General features: G+C 44.2%; 1 protein-coding gene across 1 annotated transcript in view; it reads right to left on the bottom strand.

Annotated features, from left to right (window-relative positions):
* Positions 1 to 20933, bottom strand: part of CHD7 (chromodomain helicase DNA binding protein 7) — a 504651-nt gene that overhangs the window by 123497 nt on the left and 360221 nt on the right. Inside the window, 3 exon segments of the mRNA XM_030214843.1 lie at positions 14346 to 14513; positions 15775 to 15970; positions 18600 to 18810. Of these exon segments, the coding sequence (XP_030070703.1) occupies positions 14346 to 14513; positions 15775 to 15970; positions 18600 to 18810 (575 nt within the window).

The raw sequence follows: 20933 nt of genomic DNA, 5'->3' as shown, positions 1-20933 counted from the left end.
GTAGGGTCCGATGAAGGCTTTTTTAAGGAGAGGTGTAACCACAAGATATTTGAAGACATCAGGAGCTGTTGCAGTGGAACATGAAAGACTGGGGATATGACAGATAGCACTACATCACCTACTGTCATTCTCTGAGTAGATTGGTGGGAATGGGATCAAAGGAAGAGGTAGTGAGTTTGAGAAGGAAAGATGATGTACAATTTCCTCTTCAGTGATTTTTGAAAAGGTGGTAAAGATTGAAGAAAGATTGAGAGAATGGAGTGGTGCGGGGAAAAAGAGATGGAGGTGACTTGGTCAAGAACTCAAGGTTAATCTTGTGAACCTTGTTATGGAAGTACTCAGCCATAGTCTGGGGAGAGTTCAGTGTGGTAAATGGACAGAGAGGGTTGGAGCCAAGTGAGTATGTCAAATGGATGCAGTAGTCTAGTTCAACAAGTGAAAGATCAGACTGGACAGAGATCAGCAAAGAATTTGAAACAAACGAAATCAGCACAGATATGGGATTTTTGCCAACAGCATTCAGATCAGATACAGGAACAGAAATAGCCAATTCTGGAAGTCAGCCAAGGCTGGGATTTGGTACACCTTACAGAACAGGGAATGGGAGGAGCAAGTGTCCAGAACAGAGTAGAGAATAATAAAGGAAGAGACAGCCTCATTGACAGACTTGGATACCATAGTGGATGAGGAGAGAGATGAAACAGTGGTGGAGAAAGTGCAAGGATCAATGGCCTGAAGATTCCTAAATGTATTGGTGGAGATTAGATGAGACGGAACGGGATGGGGGGAGGGGTGATTAATTGTGAACGTTATCAGATGATGGTCAGAGGGGAAAAACTGAAGTGCAGAAACTGGACAATAAGCAGTTGAGAGGAAGACAAGATCAAGGCAGTGGCCATTCTGAGTAGGGGTAGTGGAGAACAGCTAAAGACTAAATGAAGATGTTCAAAGCAAGAAATGTGTCAGAGGTGCTATCACCAAGAATGCTAAAATCCCCCCCCCAAATTAGGGAAGGAGATGAAAGTTTGAAAGAAGGAAAGCCAGGAGCAAGTCAGTGAGAAAAAGGAAGATGGGGACTTATCAAGGGGGTTGATAAGTGACTGCCACTCAGAGAGGTAGTGGAATGAATGGATGGAATGGACTTCAAAGGAAGAAAAGCAGCGAGACTGAGGTGAAAGAAAAGGCTAAAATCTACAGCAAGATGAGAGCAGCAGCCCAACACCACCTCTGCAACCAACTGGGCAAAATATGGGAGAAAAGGCTCCCTCCATGACAAAGGACATCAACATTCAGGGCAAATCTAAGTCTCAGAGCAAGCAGATGGAGAGTATGAGTGATAAAGAGGTCATAGATGTAGGCAAATTTGTTGGAGACAGAACAGAAATTCCACAGGACACACGACAAAGGCAAAGAATGGGAAATGAAAGAAAAAGAAATAAGACTGAAGATGCTGTGGTATGACCTCCATGGGTAGGGTGAGTTGATTTGGAAAATCAGGATTGGGATTGATATTCCCAGCACAGATCATGATGAGCAGCAAGCATATGGAGAAGAGTAGGAGAGGCATGATAGCAGCGATGAAGATGAGATGCACTCAGACAGACTTTGGTCCTGTGGAACTGAGGAACTGAGTTCGATTCCCACTTCAGGCTCAGGCTGCTCCTTGTGACTATGGGCAAGTCACTTAACCCTCCATTGCCCCATGTAAGCCGCATTGAGCCTGCCATGAGTGGGAAAGCGCGTGGTACAAATGTAACAAAACAAAAAAAACAACAACGTTGAAGCTCAAGAGTTATGACAGAAAACTAAAGGTGACCAGTCACTGCCTGGTTCTTAAAATAGTGATTCCCAAACCTGGAAGCAACCCAGCCAGTCATGTTTTCAGTATATCCTCAAAGAACATTCATGAGATAAGATTTGCTTGCACAATACTGACAGTGGCAAGAACTCAAATTAGCAGGATGGAAAATACTGATATTGTAGGATCTCTATGCCTAAGTCTCTGCTTAAAGGAAAACCATAGCATCATTCTGCAATGAGCTTTTCTAGTGCGGTGCCATACAATTACTTTGCTGTACCCATTCTCAGGTGGGGGTGGTTCACAATAAAAAAAAAAAAGTCTTATACGTGGGCATAGCGAAGGAGTTGGGGCCGTCTGTGAGGAGCTTACCACTGCATACAGAAACCTCTGCTCCTGCATCTACCCAGATCAAGGAGGCTAGGCCTAGTGAGGTGGCATTGCTAGGCAACGCTCTGAGTTTCTCTCTTTCTTTTTGTTTTTTAATTGAAGTATGTCAATAAAATAACAAATTATATAACAATTCTAACAGGAAAAATCCCCTTACACACATCAATAAAATCTATCCCACATCAGGAGGAGGAACTGAGATTCTAGATCATTTGAAAAAAGAAAATTTAACTACTGAGGTATCCTCTGAGCATCAGCTGGGAGAGTTTGTTGGTGCCTGCAGGCACTGGTTTGGGCACCCTTGGCCCTGGTGACATCACTGGAAAAACCCTTTGGAGCTATTGAGCGTGGAACTCTGCTCCACCCTGATGGGAAAACGGAGAGGAGGGAAAAGAAGAATCCTTTGACAATTGTTTTGAAGGGACTCATGGATATGCATTTGCAATAGCAACATTTACCAAACTGAGAACTCTCTCTCCCTCAGATGTCTCCCTTTTGGCAGGCTGAACCTTGCCCCCCCCCCCCCCCCAAAAAAATAATGTACTCCATTATCAGAGCCAGTATTCACTTCCAGATGCGGCAGCAATATGGCAAGCTCTGAGTTACCACTTAACTGTAGTCTTTCCCCTGACAATGTGCAGGTGGGGGTCTACACAAGTAAAGGTACCTTGTTTCCGTTCACTACAAGTTTTTGGCTGAATCCTCAATTTGGTACATACTTATGATAAGTTATAAATCTTCTGATAAAGGAAAAATGTTGAGTAAATCTATATACGACCATATGGAATTTAAAAAAAATTAGTTTATGAATTATTTTACAAGGTTGTATTGTGTAACAAACATCAAATTATAAGCAGTTATACAGGATAAGGTTTGACACAGCATTTTACATAAAAGTGGTTATTCCTGTCTTCCATTATCTTGTTGAAGGAACTTTTTGAAAAGAAAAGTTTTTAATAATTTCAGAAATCAACTGTAATCATGTACAGATCTAACAGCCCTTGGAAAATGATTTCACCAATTAGAATACTGATAGGGGAAATCAGCAGAGAGCACTGTTTTGTAAACAATTTTTTTACAATTAGGATAATGAAGAATTAGGAATTCTCTGGATCCTCATAGGGAGGTCAATCAAAGGGAGCATATTGTCAGGGGCCATACCATAGATAATTTGGAATGCAAAGATAATTTGAAGGCAACCCTGGCTTTGATCGGAAGCCAATGTAATGAGTTAAGAAGTGGTGACTCCTTGTTAAATCATGAGACGTTGGAGAGGTCACGTGATGCACGGCTAGAGGGTGGCTGTCGTCGTGCTGAGCTCCCCCCCTGCCTGAGATAGAACAGCGATAAAACGCATCGGCGAAATTGGTGATTCACCTGAAATTCAAGCGAAGTCCTGAGCTAATATCAGTGCAAATAAAACGCGACTCAGAAAAAGCGGATGGCAGCGAAATCGGGGAAAAAAGAGGGGACGAGAAGCCGGATCGTTGAATCCAAGATGGCGGACGCAAGGAGCGGGAGTCCTCCGACGGTGAGCTCCGCGTGGGCTGCAGAGGTAGCGGCAGAAGTATCTTTAATGCTGGAGGCCTCTGTAGATTTAAAACTGCAAAGAATCACAGAACAACTACAGGGAATAGACGACAAGTTGGGTGGAATTCAGACGGAGTTTGCCCAGTACAAACAGAGACTATCAGATGTGGAAGATTATGTGCAGAGACAGGAACAAGCAGATAAGACCCTGAAACAAAAAGTGGAACGCTTGGAGGCTAAATTAGAGGACCTCGAAAACAGGGCACGGAGGAGCAATATTAGAATGATAGGTTTGCCAGAAAATATCAAAGAAGCAGACCTGAGATCTGTATTGGAATCCTGGCTTCCTGCTGCACTTAATTTAACATTGGTAACAGGCCCGCTACGCGTGGAACGCGCCCACAGGCTAGGCCCTCTGCGAAGAGAGGATCAGAGACCCAGAGTGGTGATCTTTAAAGTGCTCAATTTTGCGCATAAGCAGGAGATATTTCGAGCGCTCAGGAAAGTAGAGCAGCTGAAATACGAAAATTGTGTGGTGCGCTGTTTCCAGGATTATTCCATGGCGGTTTCTCAGCAGAGAAGGGCATATCGAGACGTGTGCCAACTTTTGTTCACGAAAAAGATTCAATTTGCTTTACTTTATCCTGCCAGGCTGAAGGTTTGGTACAGAGGATCCCAACAGTTTTTCAACACGGTGGAGGAGGCGCTGAAATTTGCGCAGCAGGCTGTGAGAGCAGAGGGACCGGCATGAGTGATCCAGCCTGGTAGACCAGAACTTTCGAAACTTAACGAGAGTGCAAGATCTTGCTGCCGGATAACTATCTAAAGCTCGATATTCCTAAGAGAGCATTTGAAGAGTCCCATAACATATAATGTGATTTAATACAATGTTATTTAGATTATCTTTTGGGGCCTTCAAGATAAGAGTTAGATAAATGATTGTTTTGTTCATATGAATACCTGAGCTACACTTGAGTGGGAAGATAGTAGGGACATGAACAGTGTGATTGCTAAGGGAGCATATATAGGTGGGAGGGGGAACTCGCGTGACTGGGCTTCTCTTTAGGAGCCATGAAGGGTCTGACAGGGGATAGACAAGGGGGGGGGTGAGGGAGGGAGGGGTTGAAGAGATATCCGGGAAGAATAAGGGGGGAAAATGTCTGGAATGGATGGTCGAGAGGAGGAGGCCTAAGGGCTGGGAGGTCTCCTCTTTTGATATTTGGGGAAACTAACCTTGCAATTCAAATGTATGACTACTGGATCTATGAGTTCACTTAAATAGTCTCGTGGAATGTGGGGGGGGTTTCCTCCCCTATTAAACGAACTAAAGTGCTGCAGGAGTTACAGAGACAGAGGGCTGATGTGGCTTTGCTTCAGGAGACACATCTCTCCTCTGGAGAACATGCTAAATTTAAGAGGGGATGGGTGGGATCCTTGGTGGAGGCCCCGGCAGTGGGTCGGAAGGCAGGGGTGCTGATTCTCTTTCGAAAAGGCATTCCGCTTCGGATCGGCTCCGTCTGGGCTGACCCGGAGGGCAGGTGGGTATTGACTAAAGTAGAAATTAATGGCTGCCCGTTGGTCTTCTGCAATGTTTATGCCCCTAATGTGTTTAATGAAAAATTTTTGCAGGATTTGATTAAGAGGCTGTCTCCGCATGCAGAAGGAGGACTGATAGTGGGGGGGGGACTTCAATTTGGTATGTGACCCTCTCATGGATCGCTCCACCCTAACTTCCCAGGGTCCGGGAGGGAGTCGTAAAGCGCTGTCCTCCTTATGTAAAGCCCTAGCATTAGTAGATGTCTGGAGGGTATTACATTCATCTGAAAGGGACTACACCCATCTTTCCAGGGCACATGGTTCTCAGTCCCGCCTAGACTATTTGTTTGTCTCACACTCCTTGTTTTCTCAGGTGCACAAGGCAGAGATTGGTCCCTATGCAGTCTCGGATCACGCTCTGATATGGTTAAAATTGACGAATCACTTGAAGGGTCGGGGCAATTGGATGTGGAGATACCCCCTGGAGTTGGTGAGAGATTTGAGATTTCATAAACACCTATTAAATAGATGGGAGGATTATACTTATCACAATGGAGCCCATGTAAATCAGCCGGCTTTGTTCTGGGAAACAGCAAAGGCGGTGTTAAGGGGAGATATCATTTCCTACTCAACGCATAAAAAGAGAATGCGAGATAGGGAAATTGTTAGACTGGGAGGTTTGGTTCAGAGGTTGCGGAGAATATATGGGCACTCCCCCACGGTTTCAAATAGAATGGCGTTATTGGAGGCGCAGAAAGAACTCAATGAGTTATTACATCAACGGGCGACCAAGACCCAGTTGTATTATAAATATCGCCTGTTCCAATATGGTAATAAGGCAGGAAGTATGTTAGCTAGAATGGTTCGTAGGAAGGAAGGGATCAACCGGGTCTCACAGTTGAAAACAGGAGGTGGGAAGATGGTGAGAGAAGCTAGAGATATTGCGGACACTTTTGGTAAGTTTTATGAGGCGCTATATGCATCGGACCGAGACGTAGTGTTAGACAGCACTCTGTATTTGGACAATTTAGATTTACCTAGCCTCTCTGAGCGGCAGAGAGAAGAATTGAATGCACCAATTATAGAGGGAGAGCTGATGTTGGCATTACAACAAAGTGCCTCTCATAAGGCTCCTGGACCTGATGGTTACAGAGTGGAATTTTATAAACAGTTTTACGATCAGATCCGGGGGCCTTTATTGAATTTGTTTAACTCAATGGTGTCTAGGCAGACGCTCCCTGCTACATTTCGAGAAGCTCAAATTGTTGTGATACCTAAAGAGGGGAAAAATGTGATGGATCCGGGATCTTATAGACCCATTTCTTTGATCAATGCAGACGCAAAATTATATGCTAAGATTCTAGCCAATCGATTAGCACTGGTTTTACCATCCCTGGTTGAGGAGTCCCAGGTGGGTTTTGTGCGGGGAAGGACGGCAGTGAAAAATGTTCGATCTTTATTGACATCTTTAGAAGTTGTAGCCAAAAGCCGCCTTCCGTCGCTCTTAGTGAGTTTTGATGCGGAAAAGGCGTTTGACCGGGTCAGTTGGTCACATTTATTTGCGGTACTACGTGCTTATGGTTTTGAGGGTTTTTTCCTGGAAGCGGTCAAGGTCCTATATTCGGAGCCGAGTGCTTATGTATGGGTAAATGAGGAGCGCTCGAGATCCTTCCGGATCTATAGAGGAACGAGACAGGGATGTCCCCTGTCTCCTCTTTTGTTTGTTTTATCCTTGGATCCTCTTCTCCGAGAAATACTACAACACCCGGAGATTAGAGGTGTACAGATAGGGAATTCTGAGTTCTTGCTTTCTGCCTTTGCAGATGACTTACTAGTACATCTCACAGAGCCGCACTCTTCTTTACCAGCTCTCCTGGAATTATTTACGGAGTTTGGAGATTTTGCAGGGTTCCGTCTTAATTACAGTAAATCACTGGCACTGCCCTCGGTGGAAGGTCTAAAGAAAACATGGGGAGAGAGATTTCCTCTTCGATGGGCACCGGGATCTTTCAAATATCTTGGTCTACATATCTCGATGAAAGTCTCAGAGCTGTATAGTTTGAATGTTTCTAGACTGTTGGGGAACACGACGGAGAGATTACGTGCTTGGCGGTCGTTGCCTCTGTCTCTCAGTGGACGGATTCAATTATTCAGAATGGTAGAGTTTCCTAGGTGGCTGTATTTATTGCATATGTTGCCCCTCTATTTGAAAACAAAAGATGTGAATTTGCTGACCAAAGTGATCAGATGCTTCTGCTGGGGAGGTAGAAAAGCAAAATTGCCAATACATATATTGCAGGGGACTTGGAGGGAGGGAGGCCTAGGGCTCCCGGATCTAAGGAGGTATAATTGGGCCTGTCTTTTGCGTCATCTTGGAGATTGGTTTTTGGCGCGAGATGATTATACTTGGAGAAGGTTGGAAAGCCAATATTATGCACCGTGTCACTTTCATTTTCTTTTGCAGGCTCCTAGTAAATCGCTTCCTCCTGATCTACGTTCTAGTATACTTGTGTTCCCTTTACGGATGCTTTGGAGAGATATGATGCGGATGTATGGCCTGAATAGGTGTGTATCAGATTTGCTCCCTATTCAGGGTAATCTGTTGTTTCGGCCGGGCTTGGAGAACGCGGTTTTTCGGACCTGGTCGAGACATGGGATAAATCGGTTGGAGCATGTATTAAATCGACAAGGCCGCATGTTAAACCTAGGAGCACTGGGGCTGGGATATGATATGGGCGGTACTTTTGCCTATGCCCAGTTAAAACACTATGTGGATTCGTTGGAGATGGAAGCCTTGAGCGCTGGACACTGTCGCTTATTGAGACAGTTTTTCCATTCGGTACAAAGTGAACGACTATCTATTTCTGGGTTACATAAGGTTTTGGGGACACTTTTGGCGCCCAGGGATCGGGAGAACATTCGTCAGAGATGGGCAGGAGACTTGGAAAGACCACATCTTTCTTTAGATTTCAATGTTTTGACGGCCAGGATACGGAGCTTAACGGGGAATGCAGGGCTTAGAGAGTGCCAATATCGCATTCTTCATAGGGCCTATCTAACGAAGGCTCAGGTATTCAAGATGGGAGGAGTTTCTACGCCTCTATGTGGGAAGTGTGGGAGGGCTCCGGGATCTTTCTTTCACTATTTATGGAGCTGCTATAAAGTGAGACACTTTTGGGATTCTATTGCCCAATACCTGGCGGATCTTTTGGACTTGAGAATCATGTGCTCTCCGATGGGAATCTTGTTAGATAAATATGAAGCTTTTCTGTTGCAGAGGGGGTCAGCCCGTCAAATGGTTCGGAAGGCCTTTTTGATTGGTAAAAGACTAATAATGAGTCAGTGGATGGCGGAGACCCCCCCGGACTTCTGGCACTGGCGCAACAAGTTACACGAATTTGTATTGTTTGAGAGAAGAGGGGTGGGGAGCTCCCCTGGGAGGTTGAAGAGGTTTTTGGATGTTTGGGGACCATATATTAATACTCTGTCTCCTAAAGGACGCAGTTTAATGGTGAACTCACTTTAGATGTATCTTGAAATTGGATCATCCTTCGTGGTAATAAGTTAAAATCTGGAAATCTCTCAACAAGGGGTGGGAAGTAGAGGGAGGGGGGAGGAAGGGATCTTTGTAGTTGTTTCACTATATCACAACACTTTTTGGTAATAACATGCTCCTCATAACGTTTAAAAAGTGGTGGAGATTGGTGTGAGATGGGGGAACATATGAGTTTTGAACATATTATTTTGGCATGTGGATATGGGAGAAGGGAAGGCTGTGCTAACACATCAATGAAAGTTATTATTTGTATATTGGCCATGGTGAACACTGTTGATAAAGCATGGCTAGGGGGGAGGGAGGGGGATGGGGAAAAAGTTGGGAAAAAACGTGATGACTGTAAGTAGTGGGGTAGCTCCCCTGTTTTGTTATGATTTTAAAATTGTAATGGTATAACACCGTTAAGGTATTGAGTCGGATTTGTATTTCTTCAAGTCATCAATAAAAACCGTTGAAACATAAATCATGAGACGTTACATACAAGGTTTGCGGCAGTGTTTTGGGCAGTTTGCAGTTTCTTTATGTCAAGCTTGTGAGTTCTTGTGCCAAGTAGAGCACTGCTGAGTGCCATGAGACGGTCAAGAGTATTTCAGGTACAAGCAATGTTCAACAGGCAGGCAGCAGGCAAGAGTAATCCAGGTACAAGCAATGTTCAACAGGCAGGCAGCAGGCAAGAGTAATCCAGGTACGGTCAGAGTCAGTATTGAAAAACCAGTCGAGAAGCACACTACTGAGCAAGTAACCCCCACAAAAGTAGAAGCTAAAGCATGGGGCCCAAGGAAAGAGCAGCAGATAAAGTGCTGGTGTCTTACGTCAGCAAGAGCTTAGCAGGGTGAGAGGGAGCTGCCATAGGGAGAGAGGAGGACGGAACAACCAAAAGCCAGTAAGAGAGGAGCACGGGGAAGGGAGCATCTCGATAGGCCAGGCGGGGCAAAAAGTGGGAGGAGCCACGAAACGGACCAGGGAGGCAGGACAAAGAATCCAGTGAGGTGAGAGGCGCCAAGACAACACACGATGCGTCGCGGAGATGAGGCACTGAACAGGGGAAAAGGCTGCACCGCCTGAGCTGGAAGTGCGCGCTGTGCTGGTTAAGGCGGCACAGCAACAGAGCCCCGCCCTGCCCGAGGATGCCAGTGTGGTAGGGGACATTACACTATGACCTTGTCCTTGCATTCTACATACACTGCATTACAGTAATCAAATTGGGATAGTTCTAGGGTTTGGGCTAAGTTTCTGAAAATTTCTTTTCAGAAAAGGGGTCTAATTCTTTTCAACCTCCATAAAGTTTTAACTTTCTTTATTACTAGAGATACTTGCAGATCAAAGGAAAGGTGTTGATCAATTGTAATCCTAGAATTTTCAAGTTCTGCTCTAGTGGAAACTTACATTGATCCAATACAAATTCTTTGGTAAGGTATGAATGGAATGGATCAGTAAGGACTAGGAATATGTATTTTTTCCCCTATTTAGTTTCAGTTTGAAGGTGGATGTCCATGATTCCATCAGGTCTAGTTATTGAAAGGTATGTAAACAGTCACCATCTGCATAAAGAAAGGTGTTGAAGCCATTTTCTTCTAGTTTCCTCCCAAGTGGGGATATGATGATGTTAAAGAGGATAGGAGATAATGTAGAACCTTGTGGAACACGACATACATGAGTCAATGATGGAGAGACTAGACCTGTGAACTTCACTAGATATGCTCTTGAGGAAACCTTTGAACCACTGAGGTCTCTGCCACATATTCCCATGTTGTCAAGTATTCTCATTAATATGTTATGGTCTACCATGTCAAAGGCACTGGACATATCAAATTATAGGACAAGAATTTTTCTGTGTCCACTAATTTCTCTCCTAAAATTAGATATTAAAGTTAAGACCGTCTCAGTGCTGTAATAAGGTCCGAAACCAGATTGTGACTTATGTAATAATGAGGAATTTAGGAATTCCATAAGTTGTTGAGCTACCATACCTTCCATTAATTTAGTAATCAGTGGAATTGATGCTACTGGTCTGTAATTGGTCACATTATTTTTACCCCCGATGGATTTTTAGGGATGGATGTAAACATATTACCCTTTGATTCAGGAAAAATGTCATGTTTGAATAAGTAAGATAAATGTGATCTTAAGACATTCAATGAAGGAGTCAGGAGCTGATCTCAGGAGGAATCTTGGACAAGGATCTAAGATGCAATGAGAAGTAGCATATTTATGCAGAAGTGTTCTGGCTGTATAAAAAGTTGGAGGTAAGAAGTCAGACCATACTCGATCTAAAGCAATGGACAATACATTGGGATCTTCCAGAAAATTGTTTAGCTCGCTTGTTAGATTGATAATAGTAGTTCTAGATTCTTTATTTTATAATTTTTCAATTTGTATTTCTTATCTTTTCCTTACTTTTTGTTCTTTGATTTTTTAGGCCTGCATTTTGATTAAAAATTGTAATTGCAGAGTCAAGATTGTGTCTTGAAGGGAAGGGCAGGAAGCTGTACTGCTCCTCTGGCTGAATTTTCAACGATGGGAAAGAAACATGGGAAGACCTGCACTTACCCTTCGGTGCAGGCTTCCACACCTCAGTTGTTGCAGACGAGACTGTGAGAGTGTGGCCTTCATACTGCTGACACAGTGTAGGGAACTTTGGGTGGCTCTGCTGAATTGGCAGAGTGCAGTTTGGAATGAGCCTCATTGAGACCTGTGTTATGGCTGCCACCCTCAAAACTCGAAGTGTTCCTGCAGGAGGATATTCAGCACAGCGGGGAGTGGTTGAAGCTGTCTCCATTGTAGCCGTTGAAGGGTTCTCTTACCCTGCGGTATCTGCTTCTGGTGAGTTGGTAGACAAAGGAATTTATCCTCACTTGGTGTACCCAGAACATCGGTATCTTCTGGAGCGTTTGTGTGCTGCCTTAGAGGAGGGAGGTCTCCTAGAAGGAGAGCATCACCCTGAAGTAGGAAGTACTCCTGCATCCTTGGTGCGAGAGCATAGTACATCCCCTAGTGGGCAGGTTCTGGCTACAGGAGTATTTCCAACTTCTGGGTGATGCTCTCCTTCTAGAAGACCTCCTCCCTCCACGGCAGCACAGGGGCTGCCTGACTGGAAGGGGGACTTCTTTACAACATCCTTGTAGGTCTCCTCTATGTACCTCTCTGTCTCCCTCAGCTCCATCAAGTCTGCTACTCTAGCCTCAAGAGAACGGACCCATTCTCTGAGAGCTAGGAGCTCTTTGCATCGGGCCCACATATATAACTGCTCACCGACTGGGAGATAATCATACATGTGACACTCAGTGCAAAAGACTGGATAAAACCAGGGGTGTGCTGGTAAATTTTTAACAACAGGCTCTTTCTCCAGACGTAGCCAGCTCTGCAGTTGGAAGGGCCAGGGGTGGCCGGGGGGGGGAGCAACACTTGCCTCTCTCTCCTCCCTCCCTTCGTGCTGGCAGCCAATAAATGAACTGCCACCACTCCCAACGTCTTGCTCTGAGCAGCATGCTGGAACTTCTCTCACATGCTCGAGAAGTTCCAGCTTGCTGCCCAGAGCTGGAAACAAGGAGCGGGGAGCAGCAGTAGTCTATTTACTTGGCTGGCAGGGCTCAGCATCCCCACCAGCTAAGTAAAAGATAATTCAGCAGGGGGCCCAAGCACACATTTTGGGAGCCAGTTGTTAAAGTAGCCATGGAGGGCCCTACTTTAACAACTGGCTCCCAAAATTCTTAAAAACTTAACAACCGGCTCTTGCGAGCCTGTGAGAGCCTGCTCCAGCACACCACTGGATAAAACCCCTCTTGCTGCCAGACTACTGACTCCATCTTAGTATTTTTGAGTTTTTCAATCATTTAAAACTTGCTAAGGTATTAAGGATCCGCATAGTAGTGTGCACAGTATAAATGCTATAAATAAAAAAAATGTAATAAAAATGTTTTCAGCAAACAAAAACATCAACTACCATAAAACACCAGACACAAGAATGGACATAGGACAAAACAAGACTAGACTAAAAATGAAAAAAAACTGAGGCAACCCTACTTGCAGCATCACTTAACCATATATTTCTGTTAACACTTATGTTAGAGAAATGTACATAAGCTTGCACACATATAAGATGGGCAATTTTCAAAAAGGCCATTTCTACACATAAAGCCTGTTTTATGTATGGAAAGTTTTATTTTTATTTGCTTTTTTCATACAATACAATCTATACATTTATATTCCACCAACTCCCCCCACAAGGGCCCAAAGTGGATTACAAAAAAAAGCAAAAAAAAAAATATATATATTTCCTGGTCTGTTGTTCCAAACATCTCAGCTAGTACAACTCAATGTTTCTATCCTATTGATCCCAAGTCATCTGTAGATTTCAGCAAACTTTCAGAATTTTACAGCAAAACGTCTTTAAAAATTGCCCTACTACATATAACATATAAAACAATCCTTCAACATGTTTTTTCTACACGTTTTTCTACACTTAAAAAAAAAAATGCCATCTCAAAATACAACTGCTCAAATACAAAAACGTATGCAGTGACATATCAGGATGTTTGGCATTAAAAAAGTAAACTGACTAATTAAAAGTAACTACAGCAGGAATTTTAAGAAACTCAAATCCCAATATACAACAATGTGAAATACTTGCACTGGGTGCCACCAAGTCACACCAAGGGACCTCGCCCAACTGAACTCACTCAAAGCTCTGGAAGACACAAGTTACTTAGTTGCCAACGAATCTCTCTATATAAAAGGCAAAACCAACGTTCTATGAAGCCTCCAGCCGGAAGTGTGAAGGGGGCGAGATATCCGGTTTCCCTATGAGTGTCTGCCCCGCCCCTCTCTGTAACACAGTCAGTGAAGGAAAACAGCAGAGCACGAAATCAAATCGCTGGCTCTGTAACAGTGAAGGACTCAGAGGGGGGAGGGGAGAGAGGCCAGAGGGCAGGGACACACACACTCCCACATGCACACAGAAGAAAACATTGCTAGCCCCCGTTTCATTTGCATCAGAAACGGGGCTTTTTTACTAGTCTTTAATAACAAAGTAATTTTGTCCACAGAACATCCAATGCTATAACTATCTCATGTGTCTCGCTCATCCAGAAACTAGAGTGGCTTAGGGGGTGTCAGAGCAATAGCTATATTCTGGAGAAACTTAAAAAAAAATTCTACAATATATAGACCTCTCAAGAAAGTAAGGCAAAATACAAACAGTTCCTCTCATAAAATCATATAGTAAGTGTGGATAACAGAGAAATGCACATATATAACAAAACAATTTGTGAAAATAGTTGGGTCCTCAGTGTGGGATTTTAAAAGTGGGAAACAGAGACAATGCTCTTCTCTAACTCACAGCTGAGTACAATCAACGTTCACAAACTGGCTGAAACTTCACACCATCATCAGATGCAACTGTGTGTGAGTAGGTGAAGTGCACAAAAAAATAATAAACAGTGCTTAACAGTGAAAAAAGTATATATCTATGCAACAATCAATATCTCTGTAATCAACAGACAATGTCAAGCTGCATATATTGTTTTTTAGTCTCACCCCATTTGTAGCATTCTCTCTTCCACTCATGGACTGCAGAACAGCTTTATCTAGACCAAGCTTTAAGCTAGCCTTGTCAAACATTTCCCTTTCATAAGAATTCCTGGTTATCAACCTGTAGATTTTCACAGCTTTGCTCTGTCCTATTCTATGACATCGAGCTTGAGCCTACAAACACAGATATCAAAGGTAAAAATTAATACAAAAGTCACCTAAGTAGGAAATCTACTGAAACTACAACTGGGAGGGGGGGGGGGGGGGGGAAGACAGAGGAGTTTTGGCTTCCTGTACTTTGTGGTAATAATTCGCAAATCATCTAATATAATAAAACGCACCCTCAACATTCTGAGGACAACGTTCTGTGAAGCCATCTGATGTCACTCCCAGGCTGAAGGGTTCGTGGATTCGTGGTGTGAAGCCTTCAAGCCAGCCAGCCGTCTCTGCCCCGCCCTCGCCTCAAACCAAACAAATCCGGAAGCGAAGCGTCAGGGAAGGAGGCGGCGCTCCCGACGTCTAGCTTTCCCTTCGCTGTGTTCCGCCTTCTTTTGAAGGCGGAACACAGCGAAGGGAAGGCTAGACATCGGGAGCGCCGCCTCCTTCCCTGACGCTTCGCTGCACGAACCGCCACGGAGGTAAAGTTAAAAAGAAGAAGAAAAAAAAAAAGGGATGCATGGATGCGAGGGGGGGGGGGGGAGAAGAGGGCGGGCCAGGCTGGGACATGGGAGAGAGAGGAGCATGGATGCGAGGGGGGGTCATGGAAGGGAGAGAGGGGACTTGCTGGAAAAGGATGGATGGAGGCGGCAGGGGACAGATGGCCATGGATTGGGAGGGCACGGCTCACACTCTCTCTCTCATATACAATGTCTTTCTGACTCTCACTCTCACACACTCTGTCTCACACTGTATCACATTCACTCTCTATGTGCCACACAGTCACTCACACACTCGCTTGATCTCATACACTCACTCTCACAGAGAATCTGTGTCTCATACACACTCTCTCTCTCTCGCCCACACACACACACATACACACTTGCACACACTCTCATTCTCACACACACACTCTCTCACAAACACACTCACACCCAGACTCACTCTCTCTCTCACACACTCACACTTTCACTCTGACTCTCAAACAGTCACTCTCACATACACTCTCCCAAACATACACACTCCAAGGAAAACCTTGCTAGCGCCCGTTTCATTTGTGTCAGAAACGGGCCTTTTTTACTAGTTGTCAATATAGTAAGATACACAGAAACCTTAGCCGCAAAGATTTTCAAAATCCTACATCAAATGACATCCTAGAATTTAGACTTGTGGGACATCAAACACCAAAGATGTTATCAAATTCTCTCAGAATAAAATTAGCTTAATAGCAGAGAATGAAGCAAAACAGGAAAAAAAAGAAAACATAGCCTAGGCTTACCTGAAGGTCATTTTGGGGATTCCAGTCTGAATCAAAGATAATGCAGGTATCAGCAGCAGTGAGATTAATGCCCAAGCCTCCTGCCCTTGTACATAGCAGAAAGACAAATCTATCTGAATCTGGTCTTGAGAATCTGTCAATAGCTGCCTGACGAAGATTGCCTCTTACTCTGCCATCTATGCGCTCATATGGGTACCTGAAATAAAGGGTCATGACAACAGGCATTATCACCAGTTTGCACAGGCTTCCAAAGTTTACTAATTACTTCCCTCCTTCAAAAGCATGTTCATGCCACCAGGGAGCCCCAGCAGAATGCTGGCTTTACCCAATCACACATCGGAAAGAACAGAAGCAAATTTTAACTCACATTCACAAAATACCAGTACACTCTGAGCACAGCTGAATTCCTCTCACCTTTCCACTTTAAGGCAACTTTTTACACTCCAATAAAATTAATCCCTTTATTGGTTTATAAAAATTACAGAAATCTTATCTACTTGATCTTCCAAGCTCAGTAGCCACACTCCACCAGAAAAATGTATACACACATGGGGTGCAATTTGATAAAGATCAGCCAAATTTGGGCTCTAAAATGCAGGGTGCCGAGAATGAATTCTATAACAGCATCTGAACACCCAAATTCCATTACAGAATACAGCATAAGTCGGTATTTGTGTGCTGACATTTAGGAACTGCCACTTATGCCATGTAAGGGACAGGTGTAAATGTTAGGCATGTAATTTATAAAATACTATGTTACACACTAAAGTGTAACATTTATGGGCTAAGTGTGGGACCCACTCATATGCCAACCCTTTGTGGTTTTGTGCTAAGCTTGTAGAGTACCAATTAGCACTCATTTGGCACTTACTTTTGTGATGGTTTCATTTACCCACTAAGAGGCAGATGCACTAAAGCTAAATGAGCCTTTAATGACTCTCCAACGAGGAAAATTTGATCCGTTGCATGCAAAGGGCTTTTACCGAGGAAGCCAGCAGCTAACGAAAACGGAATGGAGATGAGCAATTAGTGTGAAAACCCCATTGAAACGACATGCACTAACCTTTTCCGATTGCCTTTACGCAGGAAAAAGGCAGGAAATCTAACGAGAGGTCTGGACCTCTCGTTAGGACAGCTCTGTGCCAGGAAAAATCATTAAGTGAAAAAATAAACAAACTTTGAGCCAATCCCAGCGCATTAGCAGAGCTAAAAGCACTGTGATTGGTCCAAAGGACGTCAGAAAACACATAACGTCAGACAGGGGCGGGCCCAGCAGGAGAAAGACGCACCATCGAAGCTGGGCGAAGGCAGGCATCAGCTTTCTTCTTGCCCGTGCAGCGCCTTCGGACAGAGGAGAGAGGCGCTGCACGGGCCCGGTAAGAGGGAGGGGGGCCCGATGGAGGAGGGGAATGGCGGCGACGACCCCAAAAGGGGGCAGGGCACAGGACGGAGGATGTCGGGAGGCGGAGCTGAGGTGAGAGAGTAGTGAGGAAGGGAGGGGGGCAGGGGCTGCTTGAATTTTGCTTTTTCGGGGTGGGGGGAGCGGCGGAAAGTGGGGAGCAGCGGGGGGGGCAAGGCCGTCCGTACAGGACGCTCCTGATGAGCGCCCTTGCCCCCTCCCGACCCTTTTTTTTTATTTTTGTTTTGATTTGGGAGCCATGTGCTTGTGATTTGACTGTGTTTTGACTGTTTGTGGCATGCGCAGAGCAGCTAACATAACGCTTGGCTGCTCTGCGCATGATTTGGGGGCCGATTAACGATGTGTATTGTGATTCTTTGATACATTGTACGTTTCAATACCGATCTCAGCATGTGTGACTTTTTTTTTTGGTGCATTTTTTGTTATTTTAAAATCGTTAGGGACTTTAACGATTTAGATTTTTTTACGTTTGGTTGCTGCATCTGCCCCTAAGTGTTAGCACTCTAATCTTAGCGTGCAAACAGTGCTTACATTTAGACTAAGATTATAGAATTAGGGGATTCTGTCATACATACAGCACCTGGGGTGTAAAATTTCTAGCTGCCAGCCTACCACTGGTGACAGTAAATTTCATATTCATAAAATGATTTGCAGTCCTGCAGGCTCACCTCATCCACAGCCTACTGGTTATGAACATTATGCTCACAACCTACAGACCAATGAAGAAAGTAAGAGCAGCAGAGTACTTGAAGTGCTTATTGTTTCTCCCTCCTGCAGCCTGTTATCACTAGGGCCTTTGCTCAAAAGCAATGAAACAGAGGGGCAGTAAGCAGTGTTCAAAAGGAGTGAAGGGGAAGAGAGAGACCCAAGGGAAAGTGGAATGAGGGACATGGATCTGGGGCTCTGTGCCACTTCAGGCAGTATAAGCTGGAGCAGAAGGAAAAGTGAAGACCACAAGTGGATAGGAAAGAGAAGCTATATGGCAAGGAAGGCAGATACAGTGACAGGGAGGTAAAGCAGAATGAAATATGACATGCCAGAAGTCACCTTGTAGACAGGTAGCCACCACCAATATGGTGGATCTTATCCCACTTCCTTCACCTTTCTTTCTTTGGGACATCTACCTGCATATAGAGATGTCAGGCATGTCATGTTTCCCAGAAACAGTGTAGAATTCCTTGTTCCTTTCTATGATTTCCTTCATATATAAACAAAGGTATGAAAGGACATCCTTGCAAACCAATAAAATGTTTCCTCCTGCAATCTAAGACAGAAAGAAAGGGAAGCCTGATTCACCAGGAGTATCAATTTAAAATCAAATATTGCAAAAAGGAAAGGCACAATACTATGATTTAAAGTCCCAAACTGGCAATTTCTTACTCTTTCTGGGTACTGCTTCCCTCACCTTCTTTGAATGAGGTAGTCTTCCAGTATGTCCAAACATCGCACCATCTGTGAGAAGATAAGCACCCTGTGCCCACCAGCCTTCAATTTGGGCAGCAGCTTGTCAATCAGCACAAGCTTGCCAGCAGCTTGAATCATAGCCTGGAGCTGAAAATCTGGAGGATCTGTGCTGTGTGTTTCTTTGAACTCTTCCAAAATTTTCTCTTCAGCACCTGCAGAGATTGGACAAGCTTGAGGTGTGCATTGGAAGGTTTTTTTATTTTTGTGTCACTGACCCAATATGCTGATGCAAACATGTGTTAAGCATTGGGCTAACGCAGTACCATAAAACAGCCACAAACACTGAAAAACACACAGGAATAAAAAGTCCATGAGCAGAGAAAGAGGCAAAATCCTACCTGAGTTCTTTTCTAAAGAAATGAAAATCTTCCATAATCAATGAAAGATCAACACATTAAAAAAAAAGGAAATAAAAAATTAGTCAGAATTTCTTCACTGATAAGCAGTGTTCTGTCATCCATGTGGCACACCAAAAAATTCTTGTTTTCACTGTTACATGAATAAAGGAGTATTCCCAGTGCAAAGATCTGCATGCAGGAAGTACATTTTTCAGATTCATAGACCACTTTTACAAATTGGTTCAAGGTGGAGAGTTGCAAGGGGACAGAAACCTAACCTGTTCCGCCCATCCCTGCTGGAATCTTACCCATCGACGCCCATCCCCACAAGAATTTAACTCATCCCCACCCATCCCTTAAAAAAAAAAAAAATTACGGTTGGCTCTGTGTCTCTGGGTTCGAGCCACAGCACTGCAAGGAAGAAATGGAAGCTGGAACACTCTGGTGTGCACATATATGGCTAGTCTCTGATTCACTGGCACTGTCTGCTTAGAGGTCGCCACATGCATGCATCAATAGGTCAGGTGACCTCTGATGACTGTGCATCAGCTCAGAAACAGAGAGTGTTAATGGAAGACATTCCACACCTGCACTGTTAAAGCAAAAAGGAGCAGGAGTTGGCACTCAAAGAACTTGGTGAGAAGCTGGCGCAGGTGTAGCTTCCACTTCCACATGAACCCCACAGGAACTGCTTTCATCCCCAAAGGAACCCTACAGAAACTGCTTCTGTCCCCACGGGAACCCTACAGGAACTGCTTCCGTCCCCACAGGAACCCTACAGGAACTGCTTCCGTCCCCACGGGAACCCTACAGGAACTGCTTCCATTCCCTGCAGGAACCCCACAGCCCCAGAGGAGATTCCCATGAACCCTGTTCCCGTGCAGGTCTCTAGTTCAAGGTGACAATAAGAAAAAAATACAAGCAAAAACTAAAAAAAAAAAATCAAATTTAGTATCCAAAAAGTTAGTAGGGCAGAAGAAAGGATCTAGGTTTGAAGACTGGGATGAATCAAAGCTGCTTGATTCTGTATGATCAGTGTTAACCAAGTTACTTACCTGTAAGCAAGCAGAATGCAAATTCTCACAACTGGGTGATTTCATCTGGATGGAGACATGGGAAAAATTTCTCCCAGCTTTGTAAGTTTTAAGAAACAGTCTACCAAGCCTCTAACTTCTCTCCAGCTTAATTTGGAATACTATTCCAAGAGTAGGTGAGAGGATTATATGAAGACTTGTAATCCTGATGTTCACAAAGAACATATTTAAGTAACTTGCTTTGTTCAAGAACAAAAAGTATAAACAAGTCCTCCCAACTGGTTCTTCCTAGCCAGAGTGTTGTGTTACATTAAAAAAAAAAAAAAAAGGGACTGCCAAAAAGCAGATATCATCATTGTTTTTAGTGGCAACAAGTCACTGACAATCTTGTGCTTTTTTAAACAAAAAGTAGCCTGGAAGCTAAACTGGGCCTGGGAAAGGAGGGGGGGGGGGGGGGGGGGGTGGGGGGGGGGGGGGGGGGAAGCTGGATTTTAAATCTTCAAGAGATTCCACAGAACACAGTGGTCCACTTCCAGAATCCCTTTCCAAACAAGGTGAATGAATGGGCCGAGGACCATGCTGCAGATCCTCCATGAAGGCTGACCTTAATTGGGTAACTTGCTGTTCCCATGGTTCTGATACGAGTCTTGACATAAGCCTGCAAGTGCTCAAGCCTGCCTAGGTATAAGCAAAAGATCCCAGAGCTCAGAAGGAGCTTTTATCAGCTGGATTAGAATAAAAAGATCCCAAGGCACAGCAGGAGAGCTTGATGGGAGGTTTCAACAGAAGCCCTCCAAAAAATTACCAAAGGCTGTGAAGAGATTGCCAGATGGCCTTACCCTCTATATATGAAGGTGATAAACGTCAACGACACTAAAGTAAATGTTAATGGAGTTGGTTTTG

Source organism: Microcaecilia unicolor, chromosome 1 (assembly GCF_901765095.1).
Source record: "Microcaecilia unicolor chromosome 1, aMicUni1.1, whole genome shotgun sequence".
Lineage (NCBI taxonomy): Eukaryota > Metazoa > Chordata > Amphibia > Gymnophiona > Siphonopidae > Microcaecilia > Microcaecilia unicolor.
The sequence above is the reverse complement of the archived record's forward strand: the minus strand, read 5'-3'. Positions and strand labels throughout refer to the sequence as shown.